The sequence below is a fragment of the Indicator indicator genome, chromosome 2 (genome assembly GCF_027791375.1).
Source record: "Indicator indicator isolate 239-I01 chromosome 2, UM_Iind_1.1, whole genome shotgun sequence".
Taxonomy (NCBI): Eukaryota; Metazoa; Chordata; class Aves; order Piciformes; family Indicatoridae; genus Indicator; species Indicator indicator.
In genome coordinates, this window is record NC_072011.1 from 27,324,840 (window position 1) to 27,347,286 (window position 22,447).

General features: G+C 39.3%; 1 protein-coding gene across 2 annotated transcripts in view; it reads right to left on the reverse strand.

The window, feature by feature from the left end:
- Positions 1–22,447, reverse strand: part of RPS6KA2 (ribosomal protein S6 kinase A2) — a 291,646-nt gene that overhangs the window by 147,629 nt on the left and 121,570 nt on the right. Inside the window, exon 1 of one of the 2 annotated variants that reach the window (XM_054399264.1) lies at positions 8,283–8,381. The exons of the other annotated variant lie outside the window; for it this stretch is intronic. Within the exon in view, the coding sequence (XP_054255239.1) occupies positions 8,283–8,381 (99 nt within the window). Of the gene's footprint in view, positions 1–8,282; positions 8,382–22,447 lie in introns of those variants that run through there. 2 annotated transcript variants of the gene reach the window in all.

A 22,447-nucleotide genomic window follows, 5' to 3' on the forward strand; every position in this document is an offset into this window, starting at 1 on the left:
CTCTAATATTCCTCTGGAACAGAAATGGCTTTTTTTTTTTTTTTTTTTTTTTACTATGCTTGATTATAATTTCATTATTTGTAGTAGGAACAGCAGCCTATATTATATTCTGTAGTTTTTAAACTAGATTTCCATTAAAAAAAAAAAGTTCTAATCATGCCACTTTTCTCCTTGTTGATTTCTACAGAGCTTCAGGAAAAATGCACAACATACAGTCTCAGACTCTGAATATATATATTCACATATTCCATGTTTACACAAAACGAGAAAAGCCCCTCTCTTCCTGCTTACCACAATTCTCAGCTCACCACTGCTTTATACCCATCACATATAGTGGGAACTGACACCAGCCAGCACTCAGACATCCCTCAAGAAGCCCCATGTTGCAGCACTGAGATGGCATTGTCCTGTTGGGTGTTACAAGAGGGTACCACAAATTTGTCTGAAGAGTGTTATTTATGTGAATAAGCAAGGCTGACTAGCCTCTGTTCAATAATAGGCAAAGGTAAATTTTTTAGAGAAAAATCACAGACTTGGTTCCTTCCCTTGCAAAGCCTTCAGTTTACTCAAAATGACTCTCGAAAAGAACCATTTATTGCCTTCTGCGAGTCAAACACAAATCCAAGTTTGGCCCTGCAGGAAAGTGGTATGATACCTTTTAATTACATATGGAGCTTTTATGAGCTCATCTGTTTAGGTTTCATAAGATAACAGGGATTTAGCTGATTATTGTCATTACTTATTTTCTGGAAGCACACTAGCAGCCTATCTCTCTCCTCCTTAGAATCATAGAATCAGCCAGGGTTGGAAGGGACCACAAGGATCATCTAGTTCCAATCCCCCTGCCATGGGCAGGGACACCTCACACTACATCAGGCTGGCCAGAGCCTCATCCAGCCTGGCCTTAAACACCTCCAGGGATGGGGCCTCAACCACCTCCCTGGACAACCCATTCCAGGCTCTCACCACTCTCATGGGGAAGAACTTCTTCCTCATGTCCAGCCTGAATCTCCCCACTTCCAGCTTCTTGCGGTTTCCCTTATTGGAAACATCATTTTTTTCTTTTGTGTTGTCAATGATTTATACTTGCAGTATCCCTAACTCCTGACACTCAGTTAGAAGAGGGCTCTACACTCCACTCCATCTCACAGTAAAAGCAGCACCACTGAAATACTGATACTGGCAGCACAAAGTAGTGAGAGAGATTTCACAGCTAAACGGTGGTTGCTTACTTCAAAGTCTTCCAAAGCCATGCTGTGGTCACTCCACTTTGCATGCACATACCAAGAGAGCCTGCATCTCAAACTGTTTGCCTCGAAGGCACTTCCCTGGGAATGAATGGTAGCTGTGCTGCAAGGACCTTGAATAGAATAGTTGCTTGCTTCCTTACACATCCTCAGTCAGGAAGCTATTTTCAAGACAGATTCAGTGGTCCACTTATTCTTTCCCATTTCCTGAGACTTTGTTCTCCAGGAAGTAAAACTGTGCTGCTTCTCTGCAGTACTTCAGTCTTTCTTAACAGCAAATACTCTTACAGAATCGCTCCACTTAAGTGCCATTAACTAACAAAAAAGAACTTGAAAAACAGGTAAATAGAGAGGGTTTTTTTGTTCTTATTTTAGAAATATTTCCAGTTATCTGTAGGGACACAAATACAAAAAAAGCCCACACAAAAGGAGTCCTCTCTTGAGACTAGCAGAAAAATTGATGAATTGAAAGCTTCTGATAATAGGAATAGATGCAGAACAGCTCAGACCTCTGAGAACAGACTTTTTGTGCCATAGTTAGAGAGATTATAAACATTATAATCCAAAAACTAGAACAAAACTACCTGGTTTTCACTTGCATAAAATGAAGTTACTCTGAATTCCTGCTAAGCAGACACTTGGCTGCTCACAGTTCCCAACCAGCCCACCAGGTTCCTGAACACTTGCATACATGTTCCAGGCTCAGTGAACTAGGGCATTACGTGGTCCACAGACAAAGTAGAGAAGCATTTGATTCTCCGTGTTTTATTCATTTCATCATTTATTCATGAGCATGTTCAAACATGTGCTCACCATACCACGGGGTCATCAGGAGTCACATAAGGCATGCCTGTGTGTGTCACATCAGGTGATCAGACAGGACCCATCTCACAACTCAATGAAGACCTCTTCTGTTGCATCAGAATATCAGGCCCCTGCTATATGCCCAAACATGCATGTCCCCTGGCTATGTGACCATATGTGACAGTGCCTTTTTACCCCTCATCAACAGAACCCTTATCTTCTGTAATCCACTTCAGTGATAATGATGCTAAGCATGAATTGAAGAAACTATATAATAGCCAAGGGCTAACTTGAGCAATAAGCTCAGGTGTAAGGTCAGTATGAAAGTATAAGTCAGTCACCTTATCCCTTTAAATAGTGTGCAGCCCAAGGGCCCTGTGGTTTGAGCTCTCCTGCACAGCAGCTAGCTGTGCTCCAGGATCTCCCCTTAAGCAAGGATGCCTGCCAAGGATACTCCTGTAGGTTGAGAGATTCCTTGCTGCAACAGATCCTTGGTAAATGTCCAATAACATGCTAAAACTTTGAACATTAATTGTGCACAGAAACTTTTAACATAAATTGTTTCCTTCTATCCTCCATGCAGTAAACAATCCAGCGTACCTTACCAGCCAATCTTTTTAAAAGCTGTGTTTCCTGTTTCAAACTTTGTTGAAACAGTTTTGTATCAATAAATGTATTGCTACTTCTCTCTTGTGAGTGAAGTGCATAGTTCCATCCATGACACCACAGCCTATGTTTAGTCATGATATGTGTCTGACATCAGAGCCCATGGCTACGGTCCATCAGGTCTGGACAGGATCACACAGAATCACCATGATTGGAAAAGACCTTTAAGATAATCAAGGCCAACCATTATCTAACTCTACCTGGGCCACTACTACATCACATCCTTGAGCACCATGGCTTTTACCAACTACCATCAGATCAAGGCATCATGCAGGCATTTAGATGGTGGAAATGAAGCATAAAAATTAAAATTTAGATTGTTCTTGGATGGGGTAGGGTCCTTTAATTTCAAAGTGATTCTTACAAAGGACCATTAGCATCTAAAAGAAAGGAAGATCTTTTCCCTAACAATGTTGCTGGTTTTTGCTCCTGAAAGCCCCTACGTTTCAGAAAGGAGGAAAGATTCTTCCCACTGTACAGCAAATACTGAGAATAGGGGACCTGAAAAGCTTTCAATTGCATCATCCTGCTGCAAAGAAAATGAAACAATCTCTTTTTCATAGTCCAATGAGCAGGATGACACAGGCTTAAATTGCCATAAGAAAAACTTTTGTTAGACATTAGAAAAACTCAGATGCTAAGGATTATGTTACAAAATACACCTCCTGGGGGAGGTTACGGGCATCTCCCACTGGAGGCCTTTGAGAAGAGGTTTCAGAAACATCTTTGTTTGGTGGAATAGCTTAGATATTACTGATGCTCTTTCTGAGGATGGGGAATCCAAATTAAGATTTTTTAGATAATTTCCAGCTCTATTTTAATTTTTTTTTTCCCTGTGGACAAGTTATCTCTGCATCTACCTGCTTAATTTTCCCTTTCTGCACCTTGAGGTTTATGGGAGGGAGCACCTATTAGGCCTAAGGTGCAAGAGACTTCATTCGGGATAAAGTTAGAAGTATTTGGGGAGTGATTTCTTTATTATGAATGTGAACACATGTGAAAAAGCTCTCTTAACACCAAAATAATGTAAATAGGTAGAATATTATCAAAGGACTTGAATAATCATCATAGTTTTCATTTTACAAATGGGGAATGCAGGGCACAAAGGTTTGAACCTTCTGTAATAACACAGCAAGTTATCAAATTGAGCCTGAAAACTAGACTTCCCTGATCCTCTAGTGACTGATCTGATGGACACATTCCTGTTGCTCTTCATCCCCATCCCTACTCCCCTTCCTGCCAGCAAGCCAGGCAAGAGACTACCAGAATTGCAGCACTTCCTCATAAAAGTCTTGCCTGCAATCAGGGTAAGTCAGACTACAATAGCATCAATAACTTCTGCAGTAACAAGAAAATACATCACAATGATGATCACTACCACGGGGGGTGGGGGTGGGAAAAGAACACCCTAAAGCTGCCTCAGGACTTGCACCTTGCACAACTGATCTTGGGCTGTTAATACTCCTTTTTTTAAACTTGCCTCTTTCTGTCTAATCTTTGGCAGAAATAATATATTCCTCTACCAAACGACTATCAAAAAACAACAAAAAAGACAGAATAAAAGACATGCTACTGATAAAGAACAGAATTGCTCTTTATACAAGAGCAGCAGAGTTCACAAGCATTTGAAAGTGAAACTCTGTTCTAGCCTCCTGTGAAAAATGATTAGTCTAGCTCAGCATTTGCTGGCCATTTTCCTCAGGCTGCTGCAACATAAGCCTGTAGGAAATCAGAATTAGAGCCTAACACTACAAACAAAAGTCTCTCCCTTAACTAAGTATTATAAAGCCAGTGCCAGTCCTTCTGCACTGTTCCTTACCAGACTGTATAAGCTTGTTTCCATTTCATAGATGCCAGTGCTAGAACAAACTCAAGGAGGATTTATCTACACTTGAATCACCCACAGGAGGCCCTGCTGCTCGGTCCTGCTGCTCACAGCTGACAATGCTGTGACACACCAGGCCCTTATTTAATTTTGAATTAATTTGCAAGAAGTCTGCTAGGCTCTAAGCACTATACATAGTCCAAACAGAATTTGGATTCACTATTATCAGTAGGGCTAAACAAGATTTAAAAGACTCCAGGAAGAGTTACAAATTAAAAATACATAAGCAATGCAAAATTAAGAAACATCTCCCAGAAGAATCAAGGGCAATGCTTTTGTTCGTCATTTTTCACAAAACAAACAAACCCCAACCAAAAAACCCAAACAAAAACCAAAACAACAAAGAAAAACCTAACCAAAACCCCCAACAAAACAAAAAAACCCAAAGAAACAACAAGTACCAAAGCCCCCTAACACACAAGAAAGGCTTCTGCATGACAGGAATAAATATAATCACATTCTCTGCATGCTTAGGTATCTCCTAGTTTATTCAAAATGTGCATTTAACTTTTGGTGAATAAATAAAGGGATATTGCTTATTGCCACAAGATGCACTGTACTGGGGCTCAAGGTCTAGCAGATCCATGCTGTGCACACTTTCTTCTGATCAGTTCAGGTTCTTGTTCAAAAACACTCAGCAAGAACCACAAAGAAAGTCTTTCTTCGGGATGCATGCATGCAGTTCCCATTGACTTCACTGGGTTTTAAGCTGGCTTCAATAAGAATTCTGTGTGCACGCAGAAAGGCAAAACTTGGCTCTGCACATTTAATAAAATTACATCACTAGATACCTTCTAAATGAAGAGCAATTCAGGCCATACTGAAAAATAATATAAATTGAAAACCCAAAAGTGTAGCCAAATATCAACCATGTCTTTCCCACACAATAAGAACACCACACATTTTAGGCAAGATGAAACAAAATCCCTGAAATATCTTATTTATCTGATTGCATTCTGCCTCCTTTAGCAGAATAAAGTGTGAAACCCAGATGTCTGTGTAAGGCAATGATCTTGTCTCAGATAAAGCAGTAATGCTGGTATATGAAACAAGTAAAGGTCAATTTACAAGCTGTGATTTGCTAAGTCATTTTCTGCATCTGTATCTATGCCCTGTAAATTATGAAGCTCATTCCAAGTGAATTTAAAGCAAAGAAAACACCACAGTAGAAAAAGTAGGTAATCACATGATTGTAATAACTAATATTATATTCTTTTGAACCCACTTTAATAGGGGTATTTTAAACATATTCAAATGCTCAAATCTAGGAGTATCTGTCTCCAACCTTTCAATCTTCCTTCCCATCTAGTCAAAAGAACACCACAACAAAAATTCCACACAACCTCGGAACCCTTCCAAATTACAAATGACATCTAGCAACGCTTAACTCCTGCACAGTGCAATTAGCTAATGCACTCTAAACAAAGCAATGCCACTTGTGTTTTCTCCAAATTTCTTTCCTTTACTTTTACCCATTCCATGATGTAATAACCTGTGCCTTTTTACTGCCCCTTTGAAAAAAAAAACCCAAACAAAATACAACTACCAACAGGCTTCCTTGCACTTTGTTTGGCTGACAAGCACTCATTAGCCTGCAATTACAAATTTATACATGCAAGTACAGAGGGTACTTGACATTCATGTTTGGTTTTTTCCTCTTTTAAGTAGGAACGTCTCTGATGATTTTCATATTTAAACAGCAGAACAGATTTTATCAATTATTTTTCTTTCTGGTTGGAACAACCCCTATTCCATGTTGCACTATAATACTAAGTCACTTTGCATAAAGTTGATCATTACTGCCAAGGGAGGAAAGAGGGAAATGGACAAAATACTTTTAACTTAGAAGTATGAAAGGATACATATCAGGCTGCTTCTTGAAGCAAATTATGTCAAAGAAGGAAAAAAAAAATCATTACAAGACAACTCACATAAGGGAAAACTATTTCAGAGACACTGAAAAGTCCAGTAAATTTGACCAAAGGGATTGTAAAGACTTTTTTTTTTTTAATGACATAAAGGTCTGGCCTGTTACAAATACTATATCCTAACGATCATTCATGCTAGATTAGCTAGTAAGTTAAATTAGTGTGGTAGAATTGGTTTCTCCCAACCTATGGCACTCTCAAATGAATATTTAGGAGGTCTGGTGGGGTTCTGTTGTCTCAAAATCATGTCATCTCTGAATTGTGCTCTGACATTGGCAACTTGTGAAGACACTCATCTTTCTCAGAACTCCATCATACAACTCCAGATCTACTTTCTGTTGACTCTGGTGAAGCACGTGTTTAGTCAGTTTACAATGTGTTACAAGGAACATTTATTTCATCTTAGGATTTGCAATTCTGGGGTCAAAATAGGGAAGGAAAATGTTTCCCTTCTCTGCTCAGTCCTAGAGGGCCAGGGTTGGTGCAAGGAGAGATCTTGAAGAACTTTTATTAATTTGCTTTAAATGTACAGCATGACTAATCAATGAGTGAAATTAGGCACATGATCATTGTTCAAGAAAGCTGATAAAAAAAAAAAAAAGAGGAAGAAACAAAAACCAAACCAAAACACCCACACTTCTGCTTTTCTGCATGTCGTGTTTAAGCAATGGCACATGAAGAACTTTGCATTCAGACAATTACCTGCTACTTTAAATAGGACACTAAGGGAGTAACATTTTAAAATGTATTCATACAGCATGAGACTAATCCTCCTCCTGGGAACACTGGTGTAAATCAGAGTACCTCCTCGAGGTCAGCTGAAATACACCAGCACAATATATATGTGAGGCAGAGGGGAATCAGACTCCATCTACCCATTTTTTAATGCAGTGGTAGCAGATCATCTGCAATGATAAAGTGAACCACATAAATATAATTGAAATCTATTAAATTGATCTCACATCCTGCTGACTATTCATAGCTCCAAATACATAGCTGAAGAACAATGGTTTGAGGAAGGGAGGCAGAAATCCTGGTTCTAACAATTCACATATTTATATCTGCTAATTCCTCCAACTTGAACTGCCCTCATCTCCCCACACTGCTAAATCACTTAGGTTTGATTCGACGTTGTTGCCCCACTACTGAAGAACAACTTCTATAGCAAAATAAAACCAACCCAACCCTCCTCCCTCACCCCCCTCACCCCTCCCGCAATGAAAACAGGATGCATGGAAAATAAATGAAACAATTTGTGCAAGCATGAGAACCCAAAGACAAACAAGCAAGAAAATCCCTAATATGACACATTAAAAAAAAAAAAAAGCGCACTAGTCAAATTATCAATTATTTGGAAAACTGGCACTGAGACAGAATGATATGTTTATAGAGAAGGAAGACTAAAACATGATGCTATTTCAAAGTATGGTGCCATTTATACTGATTTAAGTGGAACCATAATTATTTCCTACAACTTCATGATGTCCTGAACCAGATTCCTTCTCCACTGCCTGGCTGATAAAAGGATCCCTAGCAACACACTGAATATATTATGCAATGTATTGAATATTACGGAGAAAAAACACTGAATTACACTGAAACAAAGAACATCAGGTGCAAACATCACTACCACCAGGGAAAGATCACTTCTAATTATCATGTCACTAAGCACAGGGAATCTCTCTTAGATCTCTGACACCAGCACCTAACGGTATTATTTGCTACCTTTAACAAAGTTTAGAGAAATTTTACCTCAAATCTACTTAGGCTCGAGCTCTTTGACCGAGACTTCTTTCGGAGATAGACTGAGAAGAACCGACGCACTGTGAACTTCTTCATGTTCATGTCCATTGCCCTGTCCCGGCTGCGGCGCAGAGCACGAAGGGGCTGCGGCGCTGCCGGAGAAAGCTAGCGCATCCTGATTGCCCCCTATTTATATCCACAGGCAGGAGATTCTCCAAAGTGTCTGCTTCTGGTCATCAAGTCAGGCAGAGCTAGACCTGCAAGAGCTATAACGCTGGAACCATAGCAGCCTGCTGCTTGCGGCTGAGAGCATAAAGGCGTTACACTCCCTCTCGCTATCCAGTGTTTACATTTCGGTGAGGAGAACAGAACTCCCTCTCCGCTCCTTCTCCCCCTCGCCTTAGGTCCTACTACATCCAATCAGACTGCGCTTCGGCTGCATGCATAATCAGCTCCGGCGGATGACAGCTTCTGTGTCCCAGGCATAGCAGGTTTGAGATAAATATGAGATACGTCTATTGCCTTACACTCCCTCTCCTCTCAGTCAGGCTCTTTCAATTTCCTGGTTTCCGAATCACATGGGGGACAGGCACATGCTGCACTTCTGTTTTTAGCTCAGAATTTCGGCGCTGCTATAATTACTGAGGGTTACGGTGGTCAGATCTGAGAAGAAATCAGCTCCTGCATGAGAGGCTCTCCTGGGAGAAAGCTGAAAGACGCCATGAACCCTACTGCCAGAACAGAAGTGTCTAAACCTCATTTTATTCTGGGGAGCATGAGAAATAATATTGCTGCTCCCCTAAAATCTAAATGCTTAAAATCCTGTTCAGAAATTACCCAGCCACTTCACATTAAAACGCCAAAGGTCTGCACAGCTCTGAAAATAGAAAGCACAAACTAAATGATAAGTCTTGTTATTCTTATTGTACTAGAGCAAGGAGCTACAGCCCTTCTAAGAGGTTAAATATGTACATCTATTTACAGGCTGCAGTTCTGAGCTGCTCACTGTACTGCATGCATGCAGACCTCCAGCTGCACTCCCACCTCCCCAACGTAATCACACTTTCCAGCTTTTCTTAAAAAGCTAATGAATCTCAGTGTGATCCAGAGTTTTCCATGCCTGCCACATGCAGCTCAGGCTCCTTATCCTTGGCAGCTTTTCCTTTCTGACTACCAAGGAACACCCAGCACCCGGACGTGCCTTTCTCCTATAACCTCATAGGGAAGGCGAATGACTCGGATGACTTATTAGTGACTTAAATAAATAAGACTTGGGGGGGAGCTAACACCCTTACAGCATGAGAAGAGTCTTGGAGGTTAAATGACAATACAACTGCACTCAATCTGCTCTAAGAGAGAGAGCATTTTGCTTTAATTACGTTTGGACTCTACTATGGCTGGTCATGCCTGTCACTACCTGCTTTGTTTGAAGGTTCTCCTGTCCCTCTCTTCTGCCTAAAGCTCACTATAGTCTATACATACCTGGAAAAACATTTAAAAATAATAAAAAGAAAACAAATTTTAAAAGACATTTATAGTCTCATTATAAAGGAGGTCAGACTGCAAAAACTACCATTAGTGCTAGGCTCTTACAGCCTCTAACTCTTCAATGCCTGGACCACTGCTGTCTCCTTCAGCCTAAGATAAGCGTAGCACACAGTCAGTCTGCCTTATCCCTTTCTTTTCACAGTGCCTCCTGATTGCTTGATTGCAACAGAAGGGTATCTTCCGAGGTTGCTTTCAAAGTATTGCCCTAGTGTAAGTCATGCCAAGACTAGGAGTCTTTTGCCACTGCAGTTTTGTTGGTTCCTGGCTAAAGATGCCGAAGCAGCCACAACTGTCCCAGCAAAAACTAAAGGTATCTATAGGTACACCAAAGGCCTTTCCACAAGCAAAATAACAAACAGGTGAAAAAGTAACTTGGTTGGTATAATTGTCAATGTCAAAATCATTTGCTGATGCAGCCTATCTAATCAAGTCTTTTCAGGACCTTGCAGCAGTAAAATCATATGTAGCACAAAGGCATTCACCTGATTATCTTGACAAAGGCATTCACCTGATTATCTTGACTAACTTGCCTTCCTTCCCTCCTTTCCCATCCTCACCTGCCCAGCTACAGAGCCCGACAGTTGCTCCTCCTTTTTCCTGTGCCTTGCCTACAGTCTGGCAAAGAAGTGTCCTGACATGTAAGGCCAGGGTTGGCTTTGTGCTGACAAAGGCTTTTGGCAGCCATGCACATTCCTCCTTGTGTAAGCCATTTGATCTTTAAATAGAAATCAGACAAGTTCAGGGTATCTCCTCGAACCCTTCCCATCACAGATACACCCAAACCTCACCTGGACACTGATATCTTTATTCATACAGAGGAGGTGGTAATTTCCCCAGCTTTGAATATACAATAGGTATATATTCATCTCTTTGTGATAATACACAGTATGTGAGTGTCTTTTACTACATTTACTTGTAGATTTATTACAGCCTTGCCACCCTATTATGAACATTGTGTTTTCACATACAAGGACACGCAGTCACCATTAAATGTACCTGCTCTGTAATAAACATCCTAAAAGATTTCACAGGCTATGACTTAATACCTGTCAGGCACGCTTATTACATGCAGAATTTTGTTCTTTACCACACACACACACACACTCCGTTACAATGTATCAGCAATTTATTGTGAACAACAGAACAAAAGTTACAGACCATAACACAAGAGTAAAGAGTTAAAGCAAACGAGTTGCAAAAATGTACATAAAAAGAGTACAGATACAGAAATAAAAGACATAAGCATGTAAAACAAAAGCATAGGGATAAATAGCTGAAGAGCAAATTCTGCTATAGTTGCATTCACATGCTCAGCTTTCAAAAGATTTGGAACTTCACTTTGCTTCAGAAAAATAAAGGACAGGAAGCTTCAAAAACATTAACTTGAACCTGTAACTAGTCAGATAATACCCAGTTTCCCAATGACTAACAAAAAGGTGCTCTAACAAAACAAAATTTTGACTCAAGAAAAAAAAATGGAATTGGAATATTTTTAATTATATTTATAAACATACAGCTGTCAGATTAACCTACAACGTTAAGAATTCATGGCACTTAGAAATTCGTGGCTGTAAATTATTTATTAGCTGCCCTCTGAGCAATTTTAACTGCTGAGGATCTTGATGGAAAAAGAAATCCACCAAACAGAGATTAGGCAATACTTCATTGAAAGGGTTACCAAACATTGGAATGGTCTGCCCAGGGCAGTGGTGGAGTCACCATCCCTGAGGTGTTCAAGCGGCGTGTGGACCTGGCACTCAGGGACATGGTTTAGTGTTGGCCCCTCAATGAAGGGTGATCTTCAAGGGAGTGGATCATCTTCAATGTCTCTTCCAACCAGATATATTCTGTGATTCTGATTCTGAAATGTCTCTGTTTAAGACAAAAAATAAATAACAAATCTGGTGGAAGGGGCATATGATGCATTGGCATCAACCAGTAATACTCTGTCATCTGGATTATACTTTTAGAACCAGACTCATATTGGCTATAAAACAAAATAAATAATACAATACCAGGGCTGCTTCTGCTCCCAGTGAAGTTAACAGCAAAATAATGTTTAAGTAAACTGGAAAATGACTTTAAAAAACCCCAAATAAACAAAAAAAAACCAAACAAAAACCCCAAACCAGAATTCAAGACAAAATCTCCAACAGAAACCTAAATAAATATCTAAAATTAGATATTACACAGCACCAGTTCCAGTTTTTGAAAGATAAGTATAGAATTCCCAGTTAATATACAAATAAAGCCAAAGTTCCTTTCCTCATGTGTACAGGTGGACCATGCCAAGAACAGCAAAAAACTGAAGGACCCAGATTTAGGGAATTCACACAGGGCAGCAAAGCAACTTGCACAGAACCCAAGGGAGAAGGATGCTGGTGGCCAGTGCTGTACGAATCACCAATTTCTGAAGAAATAAAATAACTTAAGCTAATTGTTTGCATGAAAGAATGCACAAGTTCAAGATATCTACCACAAAAAAATAGGCTGGAAAATAAAATTACTGAAATAAACTTTGTATTACTGTATTAAACCATACATCAGGCCCTGTTTCCAAATTTGGCCTTCTTGCTTTTATATGCAAATCAACAACTTCTAAGCAAAACTAGAATGATTCTGTTACTTCAGCAAATGTAGGGAACACTGTAAAAGTAAAAACATGTTGATAGTATCTTCCTTGCAAATACAATTAGTTTTACCTATTCTTCCTCATTAATTTAATCTGAAAACCAGAAAAAAATCCAGAGATAAGAAAGCATCAGAGGCACAGGCACCACAGACAGAACAAATAAGATTAGCAGCACACAGCATCAGAAAAAGAGAAAATGAGACTCCTGCAACAGAGGCCCCAGAGACAATGCTACATAAAAGGTGAATTACACAATGCCATTTATGGTCTCATTAAAGAAAATCAGGAGCAAGAACAGATGTTTTGAAGATACACCAATAAGCAGAATATGAAACAACACTTTCCTCCAGGTGATTAGATAGTACATGACTCTTTCAATGATTGCTGTTTCCTGGTCTTGAATGTTGGACACATTTCCATATGGCTTTTTGTTTCCTTAGTGAACAAGTAAAAAGATTCTTTTTCACATTGATGTTTCTTAAAATTAAATAAAATAATAAAACAAAACAAAACCCCCACCATGGTGGGCTTTGCTTAGAGAAATGCTTGGACTTTGATCTCATTCAATTATTACACCAATGTGGGTCCCAGCCTTTTCAACTGCTGTACCTAGTTAAATACCATGCCACTTACTTGACTGGTGTTTTCTCTCTTGTAAAAAAAGGATACATTGCCCTGCCAGCGCTGTGGAATATATGCAGCAGCTTGCCATATCAGACATACTTCTCACCAGCAATGATAAGTGATCATCTAGGTTGGCTGAATAGGCACATAAAGGAATAGGCAAGAAAGTAAGTGGTTATTTTCCCCTCTTCTTACCTGCTCCTGCTCATATCAGCATATCATGAATGTCAGTAATCTTCAACTCTTTACATATATGAACTATGACAATTTTCTAGTGGAGGTGCAGGCCCCTTCAGCCATGTTGCAAATTAAAATCACTGCTCACAAGCAAGAAGAAAGCAAAATCATACACTGTGTCTAACCACATCTGATGAACTGAAGACTCCTTGGCCACAGTCTTCTCTTCTCCAAGGAGCAACCTAACAGACCTACAGTGTCTTTGATCTTCTAGTCTCAAGGCTTTGAGAGTCTGAACAAAGACAAGAGGATCTCTTATACCCACTTAACTTTAGTTTCATAATCGCTACAAGCATTGCAATTATATGAAAAGTTACTATTATATATACAAGTGCAGTGACCACAGGAGAGAAAAACTTGATTTGAAAAGACTAGTTTTGCTCAATATAGTGATGTTCCAATTAGTAGATTCCATTCAACAGCTTCAAATGTTCTTAAGACTGGACATAAAAACAAACTATTTGATTCAAAACAAATATTTTGCATCTAAGCAATTAGATGAAAAGCCTTCTGTACCTTTCTCTCTACTTCAGCAAATGAGTTTAAAAAAAATTACTTAGTGAAATTGAGAGGGCAAACTATCTCTGTGTGTGTCATGCTGGTGCAGAAGAGGTCTCCTTCCTGCAGTTGCCTATAACTGTGCTTCCTCAATCCCTCCTGAACACCCACTACTCACATGATGATAGAGAAGTGTTACTTCCAGAGACATCAAATGGGGAGCTCTATGAGAACATATGGCTTGTTCTTATTTGTGCAAGAACTGGAACTTCTGCAAAAATAATAGCTCCAGGACAAAATAACAAGATTTGATTGAGTTTTCAGCAGATGACAGACATTTTGATTCTTACAGAAGAGTCTTGTGTTAGTTCTTGAGCATCAGATCAGCAAGCATCACAACTGTTGTATTGACTGATCCCATATGTGCTTTGCTACTTGTGTACTCAGATGAATCCTCAGGAGTGTCACTGGCCACATGGATGTCAGCTGGCTGTGGGCTACTTCTAGGACAGAGTTCAGGTCATCTAGCAATCTGCACAGGCCAGGAGGTGTCAGCTTCAATTTACATTTTTTCTTTCTTTTTTTTTTTTTTATTGATGCCACTAAGAGTTTTGCTTTCTAGGCTGACACTCTAAATTGGTCTTGCAAGATTTTGATGGTTTAGACAGAAGTACAAGGCAAAGAATCCAACACACTAATCTCTTTTATGTTGTGTTAGCTTCTGTTCCAACAGAGTTGAGAGAGTTTGCAGAAGATACAATTCTGCTTTCCTGCTTTTGGATAATAAGCCAAAAATGATACTGTTTCCCTGTAATGGACTAGAAGTTCTCTAGAAAGGATACTACTCAGTAACTGAAGTATGAACAGTCTTACTGTATTAATATTTGTGAATATCCACACTGAGTGAACATTACAGACTACAAAATTGGATGGAAGTGTTTCATTATGTACAGCTTATGTTTACTGTGACTCAAGCTATCCGTGAAAAACACTAAAAAGGAATGCACCCACTGGAAATCTGCTTATGGGCAAATTTACCTTGATAGTTCAGACAGATATTATACACCTAACAGGAGAAATAATATGTGGAATGTTTACCGAAACCTTTGTTTTCACTTTTAATAGCCATCAAAAGGCCAAATTGACACTGCAATAAGTAGAAACGATAGACCATTGTTTGACCTCAAAATCCCAACAAAGTGTAGAATGGCAAACATTTGTTCAAGAACATATCAATTTTAGGTAAAATCTTTCCCTTCCATTAGCTGACAAAACCACACACCAAGGTAGAAAAGCAAACCAGGTAGACAAAAAGCATCATATTTAGCTGAGCTGACTGACCTGAGACTATTTTGTGTGACCTTGAAGCACCTTAAACTCTCTGTCTATTTCTAGCTCCAGGGCATGTACAAAACACAGACACATTCTGATCCTCTGTTAGAATGGGGGATGCATAATGCGTTTTGTTTCTCTTACTCTTTCTTACTTGCACCTCATATGCCCACTGAAGAAAATATGTGTATTTTTAGACAGAAAGGAGACAGAGTGCACTGCACTGAGGTTCCTGATTTTGACAAGTGGGTGCATGAACTCAGACCCTAAAGGAATATATCTGTTGTTTAGTCTGCAGTTTAATCATGCCCATTTCAAATCTTTTACAAAATGGGACTGGAGCACTCAGCCACTGCATGAGAGTTCTGTCAGAGTAAACACAATGATTGTTATTATGTGCTTATAGTCCAAATTTCAGTGTAAGTCTGGCACATATTTGATAGTTTTGTTTACAGAAACAGATTAACTGTGAGGAAGGTCAAAAAAGAATAAACGTGCAAATTTACCTTGGTAGCGTTCCATCTAGCAGGGCAAACGACATATGGGATAGTTTTGATGTATCACACTCCTAACAATCACTGAAAATCAGACTTAAGGTTTTGTGAACACCCAGTGCACGTCAGACACCACCAAAGGGCGATTCATAAATACAAAAAGTCAGTAGTTACTCTTGAAGTACTAATCTGATAGCCTTCTATGAGAGCATGATTTGATGGATAGGTGAGGGGAGGGCAGGGGACATTGTCTGCTTTGCAGCAAAGCTTTGAACAGTTTCCCACAGCATCCTCTCACAGCCTGGGTAAGCTTAGGAAGTGTGGGTTAGATGAATGGACAGTGGGGTGGATTGAAAACTGGCTGAAAGATAAAGCTCAGCGGTCAGTGTCACAGTGTCTAGTTGGAAGTCTGTAACAAGTGTTGCTCCCCAGGGGTAAGTACTGGGTTCAGTCCTGTATTCATCAGTGACCTGGATGAAGGGATAGAGTGTACCCTCATCAGGTTTGCTGATGATACAGAACTGGGAGGGCTGGCTGACATACCAGAAGGCTGTGCTGCCATGAATTGTGACCTGGAGAGCTGTGCAGACTAACCTTATGAAGTTCAACAGGGCAAACATGGGGTACTGCACCTAGAGAGGAATAACCCCATGCACCAGTACAGGTTAGGGGGTGAGCAGCTGGAAAGCAGCATTGTGGAAAATGACCTGGGAGTCCTGGTGGACAACAAGATGGTCATGAGCCTGCAATGTGCCCTTGTGTCCAGGAAGGTCAGTGGTATCCTGGGATGCATCAGGAACCTGGCAAACAGGTTGAGGGAAGTTATCCTTTGCCTCTACTCTGTCCTGGTAAGGCCTCATCTGGACTACTGTGCCCAGTTCCACGCTCCCTAGTTCACAGACAGCAAACTGCTTGAGTAGGTACAGCAAGGGGCTGTGAAGATGATTAGGGGAATAGGACATCTCTCTTCTGAAGAAGGGCTGAGGGACTTGGAGGTTTTTAGCCGAGAAGATTGAGGGAGACCTTATCAATGCTTATAAATACTTAAAGGGTGGGTGTAAGGAGGATGGGGACAGTCTTTTTTCAGTGATGCCCTGTGACAGGAGAAGCAGTTATGGCCTCAAACTTGAATACAGACAGTTCCATCTAAACATGAGGACTTTGAGGGTGGTAGAGCACTAGAACAATCTGCCCAGAGAAATGCTGGAGTCTCCATTGCTGGAGTAATTCAAAAGCCTCCTGGATGTTGCATCATTGTGCAACCTGCTCTAGGTGAAACAGCTCAGAAAAGGGAGTTGGACTAGGTGAACTTCAGAGGTCCCTCCCAACCTCTGTCATTCTGTGTGGTAATTTGAGTGTTGGCTTCCATCTTTGTTGGACTTGTTTTATTTCTTTTTGGACAAATTTTGAAGGATTGCTTTAAATTACTGTAATAACAGTACTAAACTCCAGATTACAGGCAAAGCTCTCCCTGCCTGATTTTTTAAATAGAAGCTGAAGAAACAGGCAGAGGAAAAAAATATATCTGAAGTGTTGTGATACATCCCTTCTTTCTGTCTCTAATACAGCTACATAGGAAGTGTGAAACTGAAAAAAGTCATGCGGAACCATTTTAAACTTCAGAAAAGTTACATTCTATCTGATATTTATAAAGCCACATAATGATTTCTTAATTCACCTAGAACAATATAGCCTAATGTCCCGTTTTACTACTACCAAACTGAAATGAGTATTAAGCTCCACTTCCATCCACTGTAGGTAGTAAAGTTAAAGATATTGGCATCAGGATTTCACAACAGCAGAAACTGAGACGTATGTGGAAATTACTATGCTAGCATATATTCTAAAGCATCATGAAGCAATAAAATCTGAGTTTTCAGAGCTACTTTGAACACATCCACATGCCCTGAGCTCCATGTGTATAATCTCACAGCAGTGTTTGATTGTAGAAATGTATGTGTAGACAGCTTACTTGGGATCAAAGCAAAGTGGCATCCATCCAATAGTTGTTCAAAGACACAGGGATGAACCCTTACAACAAGGATGAAAAGGTACTGGAGAGACCCCCAGAGACAAGTAGTGTGGTTCAGTGAAAGCATCTTAGGTAAAGGCAAGAAAGACATGACAAAAAATGTCTCCTCTAGTTTAGGACTGATTGCTGTTACAGAGATGGAACCCACTACTGTTTTCATATTTTCTATAGTAAGATGACATTTTTCTTGTTTGAATTCAGCCACATAAAGTGTCACCTCTTAGCTATAGTATCACTTATATCACCTAAGCCATCAGGCAGCAGGAAGTACTTGATGCTCTTTCTGCATGAAAGTGTTCCTGGCCACACTGGAAATGAGACTTTCTGACTGATGCTTCAACAAATACCTGGAATAAAAGTCAACATGTTGTATATGTCTTCCTACTCATCCAGCAAGCACGTTGAGTTAGTTCTGAAGAGCACATAGAGAATACACAACATCCAAATGTTTGATCAACCTAGTAACAGTCTAGCAGATAGAGAAATGCCAACTCATCTCAATAAGTCAGCTAAAGCCTTTGACCTCTTTCAGTAAATTTAGTATATCCTTTCAAATATTGAAATAATCCAATAATTCAGATTGAGGTCTAGATAGAAATAAGCAATACTGTCTACAGACAACACAAACACATATGAAACGAGAGTCTATTTCCCATATATGCAATGCCAAATTGCCAGGTTTTGTCTGTTTTTAATCAAGTAGAGGTTAAAATGTTCAGTTAATTCTACCATAATGTAAGCCATACCATTTAAAAAGAGTTCAAATGCTTATTCATAGCCTTAGATATATTGATTAAAATCTTGCAGAACTTCTGCTGTCCTTCTTACTACACTGTGTGGCACAGCACACACTTTGTGGCCAAGACGTTATAAAACACTTTCCAAGTGAAACTCTTTACTGCTATACAGTGACTGATAATCAAATAAAATGAAGTATGCTTCACTCACCCCACAAATCTTAATTTTATGACTTCACCAGCAATCTAATGTTTAACATTTTTTGAACAATGAAGACTCCTACAGAAACCACCTACGTCACAAAATGTCCATCTCAGATTCATAAAGCATAGAGTGTGTGATTCACACATTCACTCAAATATGACTCTGTCCTGGTTTACAGCCAGACAGATCCTCTGTTGCCCGAGAGGGACAAAAGAATAACACTCACACAAATGGATTGGAGAGTGATGGAAAGATTAAATGGAAAAGCAATTGGTGTTTTACAGAAAACTACTAAGCATTGTGGCAAAGATATCCCAAAGTGCATAGAGTCCCTTACAGCACACCTAAAGGCCCCCAATACTTCCCTTCTCCCCACCTGAGGGTCTATCAAAAAAAAAACCCAAAACTCTTTCTTCCCCCACCACTGCTAGGCTAGTCTCAGGCTAGCCAGGTCTGAGAATGCCCCTTCCCATTCTCCTCCTGGCATTAAGCCTAGACAGGCCTAAGAGGCCTTGAGATACTCCCCCGGCATTACCCGATAAAGAGCATCTCCCACGGGAGCAGAGAGGGAAGAAAGAGGCAGAGAATGACTTTGCAGATGGATTTATAGGGGGCAGGATTTGTGGGTAGAAATATGCTGTTTCCTCTGTCCACCTTATTGGTTGGACACTTGGGACACCGGAGGTGTAACTTATGTGGCAGTAACAGGAGGCACCCAGCCTAAACTGCCATGGACTCCTTTGCCCAAATATATTACTAGGACATGGTTTTGTATCTGGATATCGCCCTCCGCTGATGTCTGATGTGCAATCTTGTCATGCAAAGCGGTGTGGGACTATTAAGAGACCTATCTACCTATTAAGAGACTGCAAAGAATGAGATTGTTCTCTTGTTTCAGTTCCTAAAGGAGAAAACAGATGCATATCTCAGATATGAGGGAGAAATAATGCAATAACTACACAAACTTGTGACAAGATTTCTCTTACTTCCATTACAGACAATACAGACTTTTAACATCTTCCAAAGGAGCGTGCTATGATCAGGCGACCTAGAAAAAGCACACAAACAAGGTCATCAAGGAGCTTTTCAAAAGACACAGCAGAGCCTTGCAGCTGTACATCTGAGGGACTCAAAAATGCTTTATTTATCTATTTATTTCACTATGTTCTTAACATTTACAATATCTTCTTTTCTTTCTTCCTTTACTTAGTTCTCTCCTCATCTCTCACTTCCTGTTCCCTAGATCTTCTCTTCAAACATGTTACTCTCTTATTACCTTCATTTCTCATTAAATAGAGAAACTGAACTAATAATAAAAAAACTCCAAAACTTTAGCTTGAAGGAAAGAGAATTACTTTCTGATGCTTGATTCTCAGAGACTATATTGTGGTACATCTCTGGAACTCAAGTCCAAAAACTCATTATAAGATATATGAGGGAAAAGGAATCAGAAAAGGACATTCAGAGGGCTGTACCTCTCACGCAGCAACACTCAGGCTCGTAACAAAAAGACAAAGAGAAATTCTTTTAGCAGCATGACTGATTTTTGCATTATTGGACATCTGCTAGCACACTTGACTTTGAAGCATCTTGATTTCTGGAGCCAAGACAATATATGAGAAGCATCAGATTTCACTAAAGAAGAAAATGCAGATGGCCCAGTTAACCTGCTGCAAGACTTGGGATCAATGATGTTTGTTTATTTCCCAGTTTAAGTAGACTGTTTTTTAAAATGTTCTTTCAACAGGTGTAAGGTCAAGCAGTACTTAGAAAACAAGAGGCATGGGGATGAAACTAACTTTTGAAAAAATGATTGATAGAATAAAAGCAAATCATTCATTTATCAACCTTTTTGACTATAGACCTTTCACATTCTTCTCTGCTTCAGTACGCTTTATCAGAGAGTTCTGAATAATCTGCATTCACAGACACATGGGAGATAAGAAGTAGTGCAGGACAAAGAAAAGTTCAAAGAAAAGTTCATTATGCTGCCAATTTGGAAAACAAATTAAGAAAAAGGAGGTTTCTTAATAATGTTGGTTCTTGTCCTGTGGAGCTGAAGTCACTCATTCTAATCATACAGCATTAAACCAATTTCATCCAACTGTGTATCTTCCAGAGACTGAGTTACAAGGCAAAGGATTTCGAGGGACAGGGAAGGAAAGAAAGGAGAAAAAGGAACAATTCAGAAAGCAAGTATTACAGCAGATAAGACATGTCTCTTTTCTTCCTTCACGGGTCCTTCAGGACAGGAAAACACTTTATAATCCTGTACTGAAGTGATTAGTTAATTGTGTTATGACTGACCCTTTCTGCAAAACTGATTTTTTCTATCAGATCTTGATATTAATAAATTAAAAAATCATATATGTTCACAACACTTGTTAATAGCAGGGATATATATGTTGCAAGTACCATCATGAAATAACAAAACGGTATTGCCTATATTTTAATAATTGGTTTAACATATGGAAACCTCAGAAGTTTAAGTCACACTTAAACTAAACATTTCAATGGGAAATCATTGTACTTCTTTCTCTGCAATTATGATCAAAACTGAAGTAAAATGTTCAGATTTACATTACTTCAGCATTTCTCATTTAAAAGTATATAAGTCCAGTCATTTTACAAAGGCATTGAACTAGTTGTATCTTTTACATTCATTTGAATATGTTTTCGACCAAACTGCTTGTTTCTTGCAGAAGTGAAGGAGCCCAAATCTTTCTTATCTCCAAATACCTCAGTATCAGAACTGAAGCATACACTACTATAAGTACTAGCAATAGCAGCACTGCTTTCTCCATGAAACTTTGCTGTATTGAAACAGAAAAAAAGGCAATTGCCCTGAACCAGAAATTATGTTTATTAACCTCTAGACATTCAAGATAAGCCATAAGTTGTGGAAAAACTACCTGTGTTATTTAGTCTTCAAGGATTCACCAGACTTCTTGTACTGATCAAATTAAAGTTCCTTATAACTCATCACAAAGTACCTTTAATTGACTTATAATTAACATAAAAATAAAAAAGAAAAAACAATACAATTTACCTAGCTACTTACATAATACCCACTGGCATTTATTCTTGAGGGATAATATGGGATTACCTTTGCTTTGTTTGTTCAGTTTGAAAATAGCTTTCAAATAAGTTGCCTTTCAGTAATTTCTCAACACAATGGACTCTTGCTGCTAACCTGCTCTGACAGCAAGTTCCATGTGTTTCCTTGGGTTAGATGCAAACTTAGGGCCTTTTGATGAGAATTTTATTATAGTTATGTGATTGTACCAGTGAAATGGTAAAAAAATTGTTTACTGTGATTTTGAAGGCACTGTAGTTCAAGCTGGATAATGCCAATATCTTAACTAAGTCCTGGTATATCTCTAGACATTTGCTTAACTCCTTTCTAGACTTTTCTTACTTTCTCTGGGACTATGATTTCAGGTAATGTACATGGGATATTAGGCATTTATACTACAGAGGCATTACTGTGTGATTTCTTTATCCTTCTGCAGTCCCTTACTAAACATCCTATCTTTTCAACTGTTGGTGTGCACAGATCAGATATAGTCACTGTCACTTATAGTCTCTCTGTTTCTATTCTTAAGCACATACCAGGCATACCAGGCCTCCCATCAGCAAAATGATATGTGTCAAACTGGTTAAAAGGAGAACATGAAATTAATAGAATATTCCTATTTCAGTTTTCCCATTTGAAAAATTTTTTTTTTTTGGTTGCTTTCTATAATGGAACCACATTAGCATTGTTCTAGTTACCTTCATCACCCAAAATACATTTTGTAAACTACCAAGAATTAGCCTCTCAAGTCTCAGTGAA